The 16,962-nt window shown below is 39.5% G+C and overlaps 1 protein-coding gene across 4 annotated transcripts in view; it reads right to left on the minus strand.

Annotated features, from left to right (window-relative positions):
* The window catches only part of KIAA1328 (KIAA1328 ortholog), a 180,386-nt gene that overhangs the window by 94,689 nt on the left and 68,735 nt on the right, over positions 1 to 16,962 (minus strand). For all 4 annotated transcript variants that reach the window (XM_055698976.1, XM_055698975.1, XM_055698977.1 and 1 more), the window contains one exon: positions 15,876 to 16,003. In XM_055698976.1, the coding sequence (XP_055554951.1) occupies positions 15,876 to 16,003 (128 nt within the window). The remainder of the gene's footprint in view (positions 1 to 15,875; positions 16,004 to 16,962) is intronic.

Here is a 16,962-nt window from a genome sequence, read left to right on the forward strand (position 1 = left end):
TGAAGCAGTACTTTCCCACAGGTACAAAGGACCTCTAAAGGCACTGGCTGTAGCAACAGTTTGAGGAAAGAAGTTTAAAAAGAGATTCAAGCTCTGTTTTGTAAATTAAATAAAGCAGAGATGGCAAAACTTTTAAGTCCATACTGCACAGTACTTGGCTCTTGCACGCATACTTAAGCTGGCTCGAGAACCGGGAGCTAAGTATCCATGTCAGTGCAGTATCTGCCTGAGCCTGCTAATTAAGCCTGCTGAGAAGAACTAATTACTGATGCAGCTCTACCGCTTCTGGGAGCCGAGCTAATACCACTATGCGGTACAACATATCAGCCCATTTGGAGCAGGCTCAGGTACCTGACCAAAGCAGGACACAAGCATGCCCTTAAGTAATTCATTTCTGATATCAAACAACAAATAAAGATTCTGTTTCTTCAGCAGTGACCCAGTATGTGATGTCCCCCAGGCCCCCTCCCCGGTGGTGCCTCATCTGCCACATACAGAAAACACTCTCGCAGGAGTGCATGAGCAGGGAAGGGCGTATTGAAAGACAGGGAGATAAGCACCTACTGATAGCTAGCATAACTGCAACCAAGGGTTTGCACACTCTGAAATCTTCTTCATTAACTCTGCAACAAAACATCCTCATTTCCTGCATTTTTGATTGCCACAAATACCATACTAAGTGCTCAGGTTAAAAGAGAATGCTTTAAGCCATTTTCCAGCACAGACTTCAGCTGCCATAAAACATTTGCTTCCTATCTCGCCCTAACACTTTTCCATAAGAATACTGCTAAAATTACATGGGAATCCAAGCTGAAGGAAAAAAGCGAGATTGTAATCAGGACAGCAAGCCCTGCTAGGGCTAACGACAACTGCTGGTTACTATGGCTAGAAGATAACAGCAAGGCAGGCACAGAGCACCTCTGTGCACTCAGCAAGCTCATGTGGCAACATGCTTCTGTGGTCACCCTGTCTTTCCATCTCTTCTGTCATCACTACATATTTTCTTTCCTTTCTCTGTTGCCTGTATCCCAAACCATAAGCTTTACGGGACAGGAACTGCGTTTTATTTACACGTGCAGCATGTGCCTAAATGACTCAAAGATTGGTGATTGTGATCCCTCCATTCCCCAGCACCTCCACAGTGATACAAATAAATAGAAAATCTCTGAATGTTGTTTCTAGTTTACTACAGCAATAGTAAAAACAAACCCTGGCAGTGCTCTTGGTAGTTTGTATGTATTTCCAGGCTGAGAATCCTGTCGCCCAGAACAGCATCATGCTTAGCAGCAGACCACCACTGGCTCCTTTGCCAAAGTGCTGGATGTCACTGCCTGACTGCCTAGCACAGAGCCTATCGGCTGGTGCAAGCACCAAGCTGTGCTTCTGCAAAATTGCAGTGTGGGCCAGAAGTCTTTATCTTCCTTTAATATTCATGCTATACCTGCAAGAATGGAGCTTGGGCTTCTAGCACTATCACAATACAAACAACTACAATAATTTTTTACAAGCTGCCATTTCTGCTTGCATGCGCTGTATGGCCTACAAAAGGTTATGCATATAAAATTGTTAGGTTACAGTTATTATCTTGTTAGAAAGAGCATTTTAAGAGCATTCGAGGAATGAAAGGACTTTTTTTTATTAATATTTCAGTAAAACTACAAGCGTGCAGTACTTGTTTCTGATGTAAGAAAAACTCATTTCAACTCAGTAATCCAGCATAACTACATCATCAAATCACAACACCTCCAAAATCTTAACTGATCCACGGTCAAATTCTAACCCAATCTCCATTACTTCAACAGAGATCTTCTGCTGCATAACAAGCTCCTAATCACAGCAATGTGGAAATCTTCTGCCTGTCAAATGTTACATCTTTATAATCCCAATACTGATTAAGTATATTTTTAAACATTCCTAAAAAATTATTGTCATTATGAAGGATCTCTCAATGACCTTTGCTGCAAACTTTCTGCTGTTCTCCCAATCATTTCACTCCCTACCCACATCCCCTCCACAGCCTACCACAAAAGTATAAAAGCCTTTTTTATTAAATGCTCTCATCTTTGTTGGGCAGCTGAACTTGGCAAACTCATGACACCCACCACTGTGCAGGAAAGGCATATACCTACCCTCGCTTACAAAGTAAATGTCAGAGTTTCTTCCAAGTTTGAGAGAAATATCAACTCTGGATCTCCACAAAGCCCTCTTCCCATCATTACATACACCCACGTATAATCTTCACAATGCTTATCAGAGAAGATTACCCTCTCAAGAAACAATAACCTGGATGAATTCTTCTCCTGGGAGTATCTACTGAGATAGCATTATCATTGTCAATAAGTAACAACAGGGCATGGCTACATCATCTCCCCATTCATCTGCTTGCACACATCTCCCTGTTTCTACCCTTTGTCTTTTTCTCATTCTAGTCTTATATTGTCATTTCCCCCATTTACTGTTAATCTCTAGATAACGACTTCTGTAACAAGCAGGTTACAATGACTGCTGTAGGTAAACATTATGTACATGTCAGAGGTCTTCTGCTTATCTTGAATCATTCTCTATCTGTATTGGCTTATCAAGTAAATTATTTGTTGACTACTATTAGCCCTCTTTTCACTAAAGTCCTAAAACAAGCTCTAAAAATTAAGTTAATAAAAGAAATAAGGATTAAGCACCTCAGGTCTCATTAACAATACTGAGTCTTTAGCAAGACATTTCAGATTATTCCTTGCACTCTTCTTTAAGGGGGACACTCCTCTCACCCAGCATGCTTCAGGATTACTTCCCCTGCTCCTACCCTCTTTAAACAACTGGTTGGAAATGGAGTGGACCTTACCAAGTTTCACTAGCTCACTACCTAGCCAGCACCACTACCTGGAGCTAATACTTCGATTTCCATGAAGAGGCATAATTCAGGCACGTTACTGCACAATCAGTTTACTGAGATGTGAAAACCTGTGTTCTTACCTGAGGCTCTTGGGCGTATTTCTGACCAAAAGGAAAAGTAGTGTTCAAAAGCTGCAATGTGAGAAGACTAATGACCCCATTACCATTTAAACTGTTTGCCATTTTGCATGAGCGCTTCTTATGGCAAATTAACAGACTGGACTCACCACTCTCACTCCAGCATAACTGCTTATTTCGTAGAGGGCTTTGGTGCAAAGGAGTAATGCCATTATGAATCATGACAACGCTTTGTACTTGTGGTTTCACACACAGCACTTGAAAAGCTTTATAAGTGTTGGTGGGAAGCACTCTGAACCTCACTGTACAAACACTGAACTTAGGCACAGAAAGCTGATGTAATTATCCAAAGGTCACAGAGCCAGTCAGTAGTAGATACAGGACAAGAACCCACTTACATTCACTCCCAGATCCTCTAATGGAGCATCCCTCCCTTACTGCAAAGAAATTTTAAGTGTAAATCAATAATTGAGGTCACTGAAAACTTTCTGCATGTAGATTGTAGTGAAGTCACCCTCTAGGAAAGCACTGACAAAAAGGAAGGTGCTTCATGAATTTTTCATTGGTCCTTATGTAAGGATACAGCATTCCAGAAGGAGGTGAGAGGAGAGGACACTTGCTCAGGAAGCCCTGTAACCGGGCTGCAGTGACAAATCATTACTCCCAGAACACTGCTCAAGGAAATGTAATGCTGCCATTTTCCAAATGCTGGGTTATAAAACCTTTCACACATGTAATATTTAAAACTGTGAATTACCTTCGAGAATGTATCCAAACATCTAGTACAAGTCATGCTAACGGTTATCTGTTTATAGGTCAGAAGGGCAGTAAATTATTGCAATGGAAAGTAGTAAAGCCTGCATTGTATCCAGTTGTGCTGTTTAACAGGTGATAGTGAAAATAGGTGAGGCATGGAAACTTCAAGTTTTTATAGCTCCTGCCTCAATCTGTATTCACTTATATAAAGATGTCACATTTTTAAGCACTTAAAAGTCAAATTGTCTGGAGAATACATTCATATAAAATTTATTTTCAGAAACTGATATTTAGCCTACTGCTATCAGAGCTGATTGCTCTTATATATAAGCTTTATTCAAGTTTCTACAGGTTTGAAAATACAAAGACTGACATTTCAGATCCCATACTCAAGTGTGCCATTAGCCAGAAATTGAAATGGGAACATTTCCACTTTCTCAGAAATACTCAGTTTGTTAGGGTGATAACTGCACTAACTGCTTTTGAGCTTTTGTGAAGCTACTAAATATGACTCTGCTTCAACACAGACAGGAAGGAGGAGTCACAATGGCAAATGAAAAATCATGAATTGGTGCCTTAGCACAATATTCTCCGAGTTGTATAGTCTTAAAGCTCTGCCAAAATAGCTATTTGTAAAGTGGCTAATGGCAAAAATGTTTTATTCTGCTTTTGTCAGAGACATGTTTATCAGGCATTGGACAGCCAGACAAATCAGGGTCTAATTAGTTCAGTCAATTCCCTCAGTTTTATCCTTTCAGTCTACATTGAGTTATTAAAGCATCAGAAATAAAATGCTACTGAGACAGCAATAAGGAAAATAAGATGTCAGAACTCTATTAACAATGGCATTTTCATACAGCAATGTAAATAGAAAATCAAATTTATGCAAGAAATATATATCAGTTAAGTAATATTTTATACAATCATCCTATATTTACCTTTAAAGCAGCTTTCATCTCCAACTAATTTAAAAAAAAATGCTTCTACACTTCAACATTGTGACTTCTTTGCAACACTGACCATCATTCAGATTCAATGTCTACCTAGGTCAAGAGGATATTGGTCCCCAACCCAAATACTACAGTTGTACAAATAACAGTATGTGAGTAATAATTTATTCCACTCTCGACATTTAGCCAGCTCAGAGAAAATGTGTGACAGTTAAGCAGTTGCAAGATAAAAAGAACTGGAAAATGCCACATTCAACGGAAATGACAGGAAATATTTAGGTAGACAGAATGTAATAAATTTGGCAGACTTATGGGCGTTTAATTGCCCCTTTGTGAAAAGAGATAAATACATGTAAAAACCGTAACTGTGAAGACCAGTTTCTGGGAGGAACAGCTTTCTGTTAGGGGTGTCTGAATCTTCATTACTTGAATATGACCATCACAGAAAGAAAATTTCCTCGTCCCACAGCAGTGATGGTTGTGTTGGTGGCAGTACCCCCCAGCCCTGTGCCAGGCTTCACACAGGCACCAAGAGGACAGTGGCCTCTGGCCCCAGAGAGGCTGTCACGTGTACCAGCAACTTTCTGGTCTAACATCAGCTCACATTTGCTAGCACAGACAGTGAGACGTTTCCTACTTCAGGCAGCCAAATAACTGAGCTTCATTTGCTCCCAGAAGACAGTAGGATGCACTTTTTTTTTCCTCCCCCTACCAGTCTGAAATAGCTCATCTACCATGATGGCTGGGAAATCCCACTTTAGCTCTCACTCAAGCATCACAAGTGATCCTGTCCATCGAACCAAAATACAGAAAGATTCCTCACTAACACAGATGGGGAAAAAATGGTGATTTCTACAGCAACTTCACTGCATAAGGAGAGATACTTCCTATGCTTTTGTTTGTTTTTAAAAAAAAAAGGCAGCTCCCTATTTTAAGTGTTTCTGGCATTTAAAAATTTTCCATAATATCCTTAAATTATTTCTTACTACTTTATTATAACAGAAGTATTCATCCCTTATTTCAATCTATTAACTTTCTCCTATTAGGAAAAAAGTTAAAAGGGCATAATGAACATCCCTGGTTTTGCCAGGTCTGTTTGGCAGCCTGCCACCTGGAATATGCTCCCACATAGAAGTTTAGACTCATGGGTCCAAAAGGTTGAAGACAAATTAAAAGGAATGCATACAATATTTACTAATTTTAACACAAGGGATTAGTTCAGCATGTAAACAGCATTAATGGTATGTCTGAAAATCAACAAACCAAGAAAAATACGGTCTTAATTATTACTTAGGATTGTACACTTTGTGTTCAGTGTTGATCATCTCAGTGATGATGCCATCTAATCATTCATGAACAAGTAAAAGAAGTACCTTGATATCTGATCAAACAATGAGGATTTCGGAAGGAAGATGCCCAGATTCTTCTAAACTGAATAGTCAGTTGGATTTGAGTAACTTTCTGAAGGGGCCTCACATTTTCACTCTTGCTTTCTGCAGAGGGACCCAAGAGTGACGGAGGATCCTATCACACACATCATTAGCAACAAGGAATTAGGCATTAACTTTCCAATACGCTAGTGTTCACCAAGTTACACAGCTTGACTGACAAAGCACTAAAAGTAATAACCTACTTATGAAATATTTTTTTAAGCAAATCTATAGTCTTCTGCATTTATTTCTTTTTTAAAAGCACGTTGTTACAATAACTGTACTTTGGATAAACAGTTACAACAAAACTAATGCTTAAAAAAACAGATAATAAGAATGCATAGGTGTGTGTCTAGCTAATAGAGGACTCCAGTGTTCTCCTCTTGTGCTTTACTTACAGAACTGCAGATTCTCCATTTCAGGTGACATGATCCTTTTTACCTCTGATGAATAAACATGCCCATGAAATGAATCACATAATACACATATCTCCCCTGTGTCATGGAGCACCAGGGTTTTTTTCCCCACCATGTTGAGTATTTGTTCTTTCTAACACAGCACAGGCAAAAAGACTACGTTTTTACAAGAATTAACTTATGTATGAGAAGTCCCAGACCAACTGAGCTCTCCTTACAGAATCTTACATTCTTTAACTAGACCAACAATACATCTTTGCATTTACACAGCATTTTAAATTCAGTGAGCTTACATGCTCTAACAAACAGTGGGCATCATCTTCTATTTAAAGAGCAAGAAACTAAGCCAGAAAGCAATTAAATAACCTGATGGCAAGACCGTAACAGAAAATAATTAGATCCCAATTCATCTGCTTGCCAGCCCTCACCTACCTGGTAGACCACAGCAGCACTCCCAGTGGCACACTTCTATGCAGAATTCTCATGGTCAGCACAAGTAATGAAAAATATTAATCAAAACTTCTCATGTCCCTTTAATGACATTCCCATGGATAAAATGAAAAACAAAGGTCTAAATATTTAAAGACCTTTCTGCATGTGAACATTTATTTCCTCAAGTAAAAAAGGACTTCTTCCAGACCACTGGCTGATTTTACCTGAAGCTTCAGAATCTACACAAAGGACCTAAGATTTTTGAAAAGGCTGACTACCAATACTCCTTCACTAGTAGTCCCAGAGTGCCTAAATGAATGAGTGCTGAAGGATAAGTATCCAAAAAGAAGAGTTGTGCCAAGAAGCTGCATTAACAGTGGAGTGTTGTGCTTTATGTGATGAATACATGGATCTCAGGAAAAGAAGTGGTCTCCACAGCTGTCACTCGAAATCCAGAAGAGTGACCTCAGCTGCTCACAGGCTGTTCTACCTTTGCAGTCTCACAAGCTCATTTAATGAGACAAGTTCTCTATTAAGAGTTTCAGTCTCATTTTCTGTAACCACAAATATAAATAGTTACTGACTCAAATTATGTTCTTGGTATGACTGTGAGTAAAAGCTTTTCTGCTGAGGTTTAGAAGTGACATTAGCCTGCAAGAGTGGGTCCTTGACCTAGCCATAGGAGGCACCAAGGTCCTTATTTCTTTGTGAGAAGTTCTCTGTCTGAAGTTTTAGAGCAGAAGCATTCATCAGATGCACCGTAAACCGACAGTCTTCAAGTAAGGCACTGATGTTCATGACCCAAGCCCAGATAGTAAGATGAGTTTCTGAAGTTACACATCAGAAAACAGAAGACCGGAAAATTTGTTTGGCCTGCTCCAGCCAACAGGACTGCTGCTACTTATGGAGAAGAGAACAGATGGGGAAAGATGTAACATAGAATCAAATGCATCTGTTACAGATCGACCAGAAATTTCTTTATTTCAAGGCAGAGACCAACCTCAAGGTAATCCAAACTTCTGAGACAGGTCAGAAGGCATCATTTGCTTTCCCCTACTCTAAATCATACAAAGTAGCTCAGCCAGCCTGAGGAACCACGTATCTGTGTGGTTAGCTTTGACTACTGTGATTTCAAATTGACAGTTTTCTTGCATAGACAAGAGAAACTCATGTATCCCTGTTTGTGTTGATGGTACTATGAATCATCATGGGCACTGACGGTCCTGAACGTCAGCATGGTCTGTTTCCATCCACATCCCAAGCTCTGAAATCATAAGAGCAGATTTCCAGAAAGAAGAGAAATGTGTATTACTATACATCTGAAAGTGAGACATTTCACACATTTTCTAGTATCCGCCATGAATAGATGGCAACCAAAAATTGCTATGTGATTATATTTAACACATTCACTGGATCAGAGACAGGTAATCAGGCTGTTCTAAACCATAACCACATGCAACATGTATGCAGTCTTGCAATAAATGCCATAGATGCACAGTCTGTGCTGATGACACCTCATCAGATATATTCCGCCTATAAAGGGAAATTAGTCCAGCACTCTCAAGAATTTTCTGTATTTGTCCTATGGTGGATAAAATCCCAGGAGGACAGTCCTTAGAAACTTCAAGTGGCAAACTGTGCATCAGAAAAAACTTTAAGTTTGAACTTTTTGCAGCTCAAAATGAAGAACTCCGGCTAAATCTTAGGGTATTCAGAACTAACTTGAAGAGATATTTCTGCAGGCAATCATCCTGGTACAGACAGATAACAAATTCCCACCTTCTTAGCTGAAACAAAATTACAGCCCTGGCTCTCATGAAAAATCTCTGCCATACAAAGACCAACCTATAGTGCCCTTAACTGATAATCACCTGGTTTTCATTAAATAAAGACACTTCTAATTAAACAACCCGATCAGCACACAAAAATGTGTGCTTTGCAAGCAAGAGATGGTAAGCAATTTATCTTTCAATATAATAATGACTAGTATCACACTACCTGGAATTTAAACTGATGAATAAAGATATTTAGGTTATGAAGTCCTACTCATTTCAATAGCAAGAAACAGCAACTCTGATTGTTTTGGTGTTAAGAAATAAAGGTCCAGTGTCAGACTATTGCTACTGGCCCAGAAGCATTTTCACTTTTTACCAAAACAGGTTCTCACAGGATGATCTCTCTCTTGAAAGGCTGGTGAAGAGACAATACAAGGTAGAGTACAGGAAAAATCAGGTTGGAAGGGAACTTGCTAGTTACCTGGTCCAAACCTTACCAAAACAAGGCCACCTTCAACGTTACATTAGGTAGCTATTCAGTTAGGCTTTGAAAGGCTCCACCACCCGTTTTCAACAAGTCAGGAACTCCATCACAACATACAGGACCTGCCTGAGAGGAATCTGGTAAGTCTGGTACCAGGAACTGGCGAATTGAGGAAGCTGGAAGTACATGAAAAGCTGATTTTCAAGAGTCTCAACTTTTGAAAAAGGCCAAAGCAAAGACAGCAGAACCAAACGGCATGTACATAGGTCAAATGGACTATGCAACCAAACGTGACAGCATATGGGTAGCAGCTGGGATGTCTGCACTCCTAATGGCTCTCAGGTAATTCTGCAAAGCAAAGGGCAGAATAGAAGTTTTCTTCTTCAAGGCATGCAGCATAATATAAGATCTTTGATTGCAACTACAATCTTATGAAGCCTTGCATTCACTGAAGAAGCCTTACTCTCACTTCACAGACAGACTGAGAGGGTGCTGGTGAGATGGTCACAATGCTCTCTCCCAAGAGCCTTTACAAGGGTTATACATGAATAAATTTCAATATCTGATCTAAGAGTTTGTAAAGTGCTTCTCAAGGACAAGCACTCCTGCTATGAATTTCTTAAATTTTCATTAAAATCCAGAGCTATAATTTCACAATAACAACAATATCATCAAAAGTCTACAAAGCCAAGAGAACATTTTGCTGGAAAGGGAGGCACTGTCTTCTTCGCAGATTCATCCCCCAACAGAAAAACACACACCACAGCCAGAGATGAGTGTCCACCTAAGGAAAAGATTTCCACAGAAGGGATAGTTTTTAAATCCAAGCGGTGAAAATGAAAGAGGCCCCTTCGAAGAAAAGAAAAATAAAATCAAAAGACCCTAAAGAGACTAGAGACAAGGCTCATTAAAGACAACAGAGCAAAGAGACAGTGAACTGGCACAGATCTCAGTTAAGCAGTGAACTGCTCAGAACTCACTTAAGCAGTGAGCTGAGAGTGAAGTGCTTATCACCAAGAATACAGCATCATTCGCAGCGTGCAAGGAGATGGAGCTTTTACATGAGCCAAAGGGTTCTACTATGGCACACATTTCCAGGGGATTGAGTGCAGGTGAAGTACTATTGTGAATGCTAGCAATACGCAGATATTCCAGTACTGATGTTTCCTTTTCTTTTAAATATTTATGTCCATCTGCATTGCTGTTCAGTGTTAGCATTTTCTTAGAGAAGACAGGTAAATTAATTATGACTTGGTAACCTAAAGGTGAAAGGAAAAAAATATGATTTTTTCTTCATCCTATTACAAGGTGGTCTACTCCAGACCACCCTAAGTTTGAAATATCATTTGAATACATATGAAGAAGCACCCAAAACCTGACATTCTCAGTAGAAAACAGGAAGAATGAGGACAAAAACATTATCTCCTTTTTACAGATAAGAGAGGCACAGAGAGAGATCAGAGGATTTGCTGAAAGTAGTACAGGTAAGACAAGGCTATACCCTATATTTACTTATGCTAAAACTGTCGCTGTCTGGCCTCACAAAATTATTCCAATACCCTTGGGTCCACAGTCAAATTAGTTCTTTATTTATTATCCCAGTTCTCAAGTATCTTTCAGATGGGCTCATCCATTGTTCCCTTACAGCTGGGTAAACAGACAAAGTCACTTCTATCATGCAGGTTTATCTTATAGCATTCAAAACCCTTTGCATATGTGGGATTATTTTTTTTTTCTTTAAGCAAGCTAAGAATGTGTTTAAAGGTGACCTGTGTTTAAAAAAAAAGGAATGGGTTAGTTTGGGGACAATCAGAAAGGAAAGACTTCTGAAGGTTGACTTGTTTCAATACCCTTTTCAGAGGAAAAAAATAAGTCATCAAATAACCTATGTTTGAAGCCTCAGTATGTAATCATATTTATTAAGGCAAAAAAAGGCAATGATACGGACAAGAGTTTTAGTCAGTGACATGACAAGAAAGCAAGGCTTTCTAGTCCTTGCAGGAGAAGCCTTCCTTTGGACTTGATTGTGAAATGACACCACAACGGTGTCAACAGTTTTTAAGATGAGCAAAGTGATTCAAGAGAAACAGTAACACTAGGGAAAAAAAGTAAAAACAAAATAAAATACCCTCCCCTAAAAGTTAAATCTTCTTAAGACCTTACAATCTTCCCAAAGCAGACCATGTCTTCTAGTATGCTTGCACAGTGCTTATTACACAACCATACCTTGTTCCTGATGGGGACCTCTGGCACCAGTGAAATACAAACAGCAAACAGGAGGCACACAACGTAATATACAAGAAGAGGGGAGAGCAGATATCCCACTGAAAATAAATTCTTGATATTCCTTTATGTCTACAATCCCACCCCATATCCATGGCCCTTTCTACACAGGGAGAAGAACCAAAGCTTAAAACACTACACCACAAGAACCCATGTAAATCAAGGGAATTAGCAGCCGTGTTGGTAATCTTCCACAAATAAGAAAAAAAAGCTGCCAGCTGTCCTTGTACATTCAAAGATTAACACCAATAGGCAATGCTGAGACTACAGGTATTATCCTTTAGGTGAAATAGCTCAAGAATCCCAGTCCTGCAGAAACGCAGCTGCCTGTCCAACTTGCGTGACTCGAGTCCTAACCCTACACTGCAGGACATCTACAGACCCATAAGCCAGAGTCTTGCCAAAGTATCCTGGGTCCCTGACACCCTTTGACATGGCAGTGAAGTAGCAACTATGTATCTAGGTTAGACCTGATTACCTAGAACAAGGGCAATTTTCTTCACATCCCTGTGTAAAGCTTCTGAAAAAGGCAAAGACTGAACATTTGGGGGTTGCAGGAAGAACATCCAAAAATCATTTTTGATACAAGCGGTTTAACTGCATTTTAATAGGGATGGTATTTTCTATTAACAGCAGGGCAGAAGCCCACTGTTCAGCAGAGCTCTTCACTTCCTTTACACAAGAGCTATCTCTTTGAATCTGTCTGAGTCAACTTTAGTGACCACTTTAATATTCACTTTACAATTAATGCTTCTTTTTATGGGTTGGTAGAAGGTAAACCAATTTCAGTCTGGCTTCTAGGTATTGAATTTATTATAAAAAGTTATGTACTTAAAACTCCTATAATGAAACCAGAGGCATCATGAGATATTAACCTAGAGTTAATGCTGAGAAGGCCAGTTTGAATAATTCAATTCATGTCACCTTAAGTATCTTTTCAAATGGAATTAACTTTATCTCACAAAAAAAGGAACTCCATGTTCCAGTTACCGATTATTGAATCCACGAGAGTTGTCTTAAATCATCTCACCACCATCTTCCCAGCAATTTTATTTCACTACTACCAGAATGCTTCTTTAAATTTTGAGGGCTGACTTTCGTTATAAAGAAGCAATATTAGGTAAGATGAAAACGTGGTTTCAGACTTATTGCCACCATTAGGTGATGCTAAACCAGACAAAAATAAAAGTTAACACCGAAGTATCTGCATTAGTTCAACACAGCTACAAACCAGGGCTGCATTTTGGCCACATGCACAGGGCTGCTGCAGTTTGCCTCCCATACAACTCCACCTCTTTTTGCAACAATGCCATAGACTTTTGGTAATGCTGCAGTACTCCTAAGCTATTAATTGTCTCATTTTAACACAAAGCCCAGCATTTAAGCACTGAAAGGAGATGTTTTCAAATACCTATCTATGCCTAGGGGAAACTGACAGCTCATAGTCAGCATTATTGTACAGTAAGAATGAGGGGAGCCAGACAGGGGAAAAGCCAGTGATACTAAAAACATAGGTGTAGCATCGGAAATTAATCAAAACAAACAAGCAGGAAAAAGAGGGGAAAATGAACAGAAATGAGAAAAAACAGCTCATAACAGGCAGAACAAAGAAGTGCTTCAGTACAGAGTACAAGTGTGCAGTCTCACATTTCTGCAAGACACAGGAAAATCAGGACATCTTACACTGAAGCAGAGATGGCCCGGCAACATCAGCAGCTGCCTGCAACAGGAAACGCCGATTACCTCTCCTAGGCAGTTCAAATAAGTGAAAACTAGGTAGCAAGCCAGTACTGGTTCATTTAAAGCCATACATATCCAGGATTTCCTTAGCTCAGCCAAAAACAAACAACAGGGAAAAGATTCCCAATGGATCAGGATTCAAACAAAACTCAAGAAGGCTTCCTTTAGCCTAATATTTAAACTACAGACTTTTTTCAAAATTCAGCTTAAAACAAAAGAGGGATAAAATCTTTAGCAGGGCAGAGCAATCTGGCATGGGCAGCACCCAGAGCAGGAAAAAAGTCTCCTGGGCCTGTCCCCCTCCCACTAACCCCTCCCTGCTGTGCTCCCCTGTCAAACTTCCCCACAGAGGCAGACACCAGAACGCAAGCCCTATTATACTTACCTGAACCTGTTAAGACCACTCAGAATCAAAAAACACCTATCACAACCCTAAGAGCTCACAGGTCAGGTATTAAGGCAAGAGACAGAAAGACAGCAACAAAAAAAGTGGGTGAAAAATAACAGAACAGTCCAACAAGAAGCAACCCAGTGACTCCTACTCGGTTTTGATAGCTATCACATGAAGGCTTGAGTTAAGGAAGGAACTGACTGAGTGAGGCAATCATGCACATCTTTCCAGTTTCTGAACTGTGAGGAGAAATACAGCATGAAGGGCCTGTTTCAGAAAAAAAGGTAACAATTTATAAAGCCAAATGCATTCAAGATGCAAACAGCTCTATGCCTGCCAGGACCACATAGAAAGAGAAAACTGAAGAGGAAGGGTAGAAACATCAGAAATATTTTGCAAGCTGTAAGAAAAAACAGTTGAAACATGCTCTGACGGGTTTTTACCTATGCCTACAAAGCTTTGCAAGGGGCAAGAGGGCTACGGTAATTCCAGACCTGCTAAGCTAGAGCTGTAGACTAGGTGACCATAAATGAAATGTCAAGGTAAACCTCAGTGCAATATCTGCATTTACATTCGTGGACAAAAGTACCTGTAAATATAAGGAAATAATGGGATCAAAGACAAGCTTGATAGAACTTTGCACATGAAATCAGAACACAAGTTCAGAGAAATCCCTGTGGAAACATTGATAGAGTGATTAGGAAGACAGAAAAACAAGGAGATGAATGTGGACTGCTGTACCATCACATGCTGATTTGACAACTGGCTGAAGGTTTCCTATTACCTGCTTCTATAGCTTTGCACTGCAGATGTGATTACACCAGATGCCTTTGTACTATGTGCTAATCAAGTACAAGGTTGGTGTATTTAGAGTTGAAAGGGTAAAGATGAAAGGTTAAGCATGGCAAAACCTGTTAAGCATCAGCACAGCTGCCACAGCGCTGTTGGACTACATGGGCTCCTCTGGACTGTTTTTCCATGGAGATCCTCAGCAAGTTGCCTATCACAAGTAAGAACACAGACACCATCCGTTCTCAGAGAAAAAGGTTCTTGTTTTGAACTCAACACCATCACAAAATGGATAGCAGATAAAAATGCAAAAGAATGAAATGTTTATAAAGGCTAAAAGCATGATAAACAGCTCAATGTTCAACAACATATTTTACCAAATAAAAACAACAAACCATCAGCAGGATAAAAGAAGATTGCTGATGCCGATGAAGTCAGAGAAACATTGCTACCTGCCTTCTGAACAAAATTAAAAATTATGCCTTCCTTCACCGGTTCCTGAGAAGTAGGATCTGTCTGTGCAATTTTGTTAGCACAGAACCACTGAAAGGCCAGAATCAGGCCACCTTCTGGATACTCTATGCTGATGACTTTACTTCTAGCCCTACTATAAGTCTTTAAGACTGTTGCAGCAAAATAAAGGATCAAGGGGCCAACCTATAAAAAAAAGGCATTGTCTTAGGTAGGATAGACTCTGGAGAATGCAGATGGAAGCTACAAAAAGAAAAAAGCAGGTAAGAACATCAGACAGAGCACTTGCATAAGTAGTCTTGATTTCCAGGGTATCATCTGTTATCAGCAGGGATGCAAATCAAGTACCTAGACATTTGAAAAAAAATCTCAAGCAACCATGTTTTCAAGGCTTTGGGTAAATATATCTGAGAAACAGTTTACTGCTTAATTTAACACAGAACGGTCAGAGTTGGAAGGAACCTCTGGAGATCATCTAATACAACAGGTATCTCTAGCCCACATTTTCTCTTTTAAACTGCAAATATAATTATAGGTCTTCTATAAACAGCTCAAATCAGATGGGCTGCATTACAGACTTGAGAAAGCTCTTATTGACCAAATACATCACCTGTAATGTCCTTTCCAGTCATCAAAAGCCACAGTGAAAATCTGAAAGGCTGTATCTATAGTGAATGCAATTATTTCACTGTTTAAGAAAGTGTACAGAAAACAGAAAAGCATCTTAACTTTTCTCTTAGCAAATGATGGGTCCTATAATTCCTACTCCATTACAACTTCACCCATTTTATTGACCCAGAATCCAGGGGTTTACTTTTTTCTTTTCCTGCAATCCAGGTATTAAGTGAACGACTCACAGGAAGCTAATCACAAAAAAGTATTAAACACCATAATGCAAGATAACACACTTAAAAGTTGCAGTTCTAGTAAAAGAGAAACGATGTATTGCAGAAGTCATTTAAAAAACAGGAAATGGAAAAAAAAAGTTTACCTTTTGGTCCTTTTCCTTGGCAGCACTGAGTTCAGAAAGGGAGAGCGATAGTTTTTCCTGCTGCTCAGCTAGGTACTTCTGATAAAGGCTCAGAAGTTCCTGGCATTCTCTGTACTGCTGCTGCAGAGGTGAGACATAAGAAGTTAAGGGAAAAAATACTCTTTAGCAAATAGTTAAGAGTCAAATATATACCAGCTTAGTCTGTGTAAATCTGATTTAGATCCATAACAGTTGAATTTAAAAACAGATACTGTGCGTTTGAGTACTGCCTAATGATGATAAATCTGCCTAGAGATGAATGTTTAAGTACAACCTTCTTTGTACTCAGAGAGTGGGAAAAGAAGAATTGCACCAAATTCTTTATCATTGGAAAAGGGACAGCAGCAGGAGGCAGGTGATGACATTGTTTCAGTTGGAACAATTACAACCCTCTGATTTGTATTCAGCAAAGCCAGACACTACCAATGTTTATTTATAAATAAATAAATAGCCAGCCAAGTAAGTAAATAGTCCATTTTTAAGCACAGACATGGATTCACAAGCCCACATATCCAAATCCAATCTCTTTGCTTGATCACCAACAGCTCCAAAACCCACAGCCACAGATGCAGTGCTACAGGCCTTTTAGAGACCAGCAATGATTTTTGGACAGTAATTTGGAAAAGCAGCAATTGTGGTGTTGGCAAGGTATTAGCAAGCAACAGTGTCCTGCCTTGCTTGCAGCATTGAAATTCCAACAGGAGATAAATCTGCTCTTCACCTGTCATTGTGTAATTCCCCCCTTTGCTCACGTAGCATGGTAAACCATTTATGCTCCCCTCTCTCCCCCCTCACTTTTAATTATGCATGCAGATGGGATAAGGGCTCGCTGTCCAAAGAGATTACTCTGAATAAATACTTTAATAACAAGTCACCGCAATTAAGGTAGGGAACAAAAAACTTCTTCAATCTATAAAATGGTGTTGAGTTACAGATTTCCTTAACATTTTTATGATCTAATCATTGCTTCTGGGCAAATTCATGTTGCAATCATTTTTGCCAATCATGGCTGCATAAATAACTCACTGCTTTGTTATTCCCTGTTATG

Source organism: Falco cherrug, chromosome Z (genome assembly GCF_023634085.1).
Source record: "Falco cherrug isolate bFalChe1 chromosome Z, bFalChe1.pri, whole genome shotgun sequence".
NCBI lineage: Eukaryota > Metazoa > Chordata > Aves > Falconiformes > Falconidae > Falco > Falco cherrug.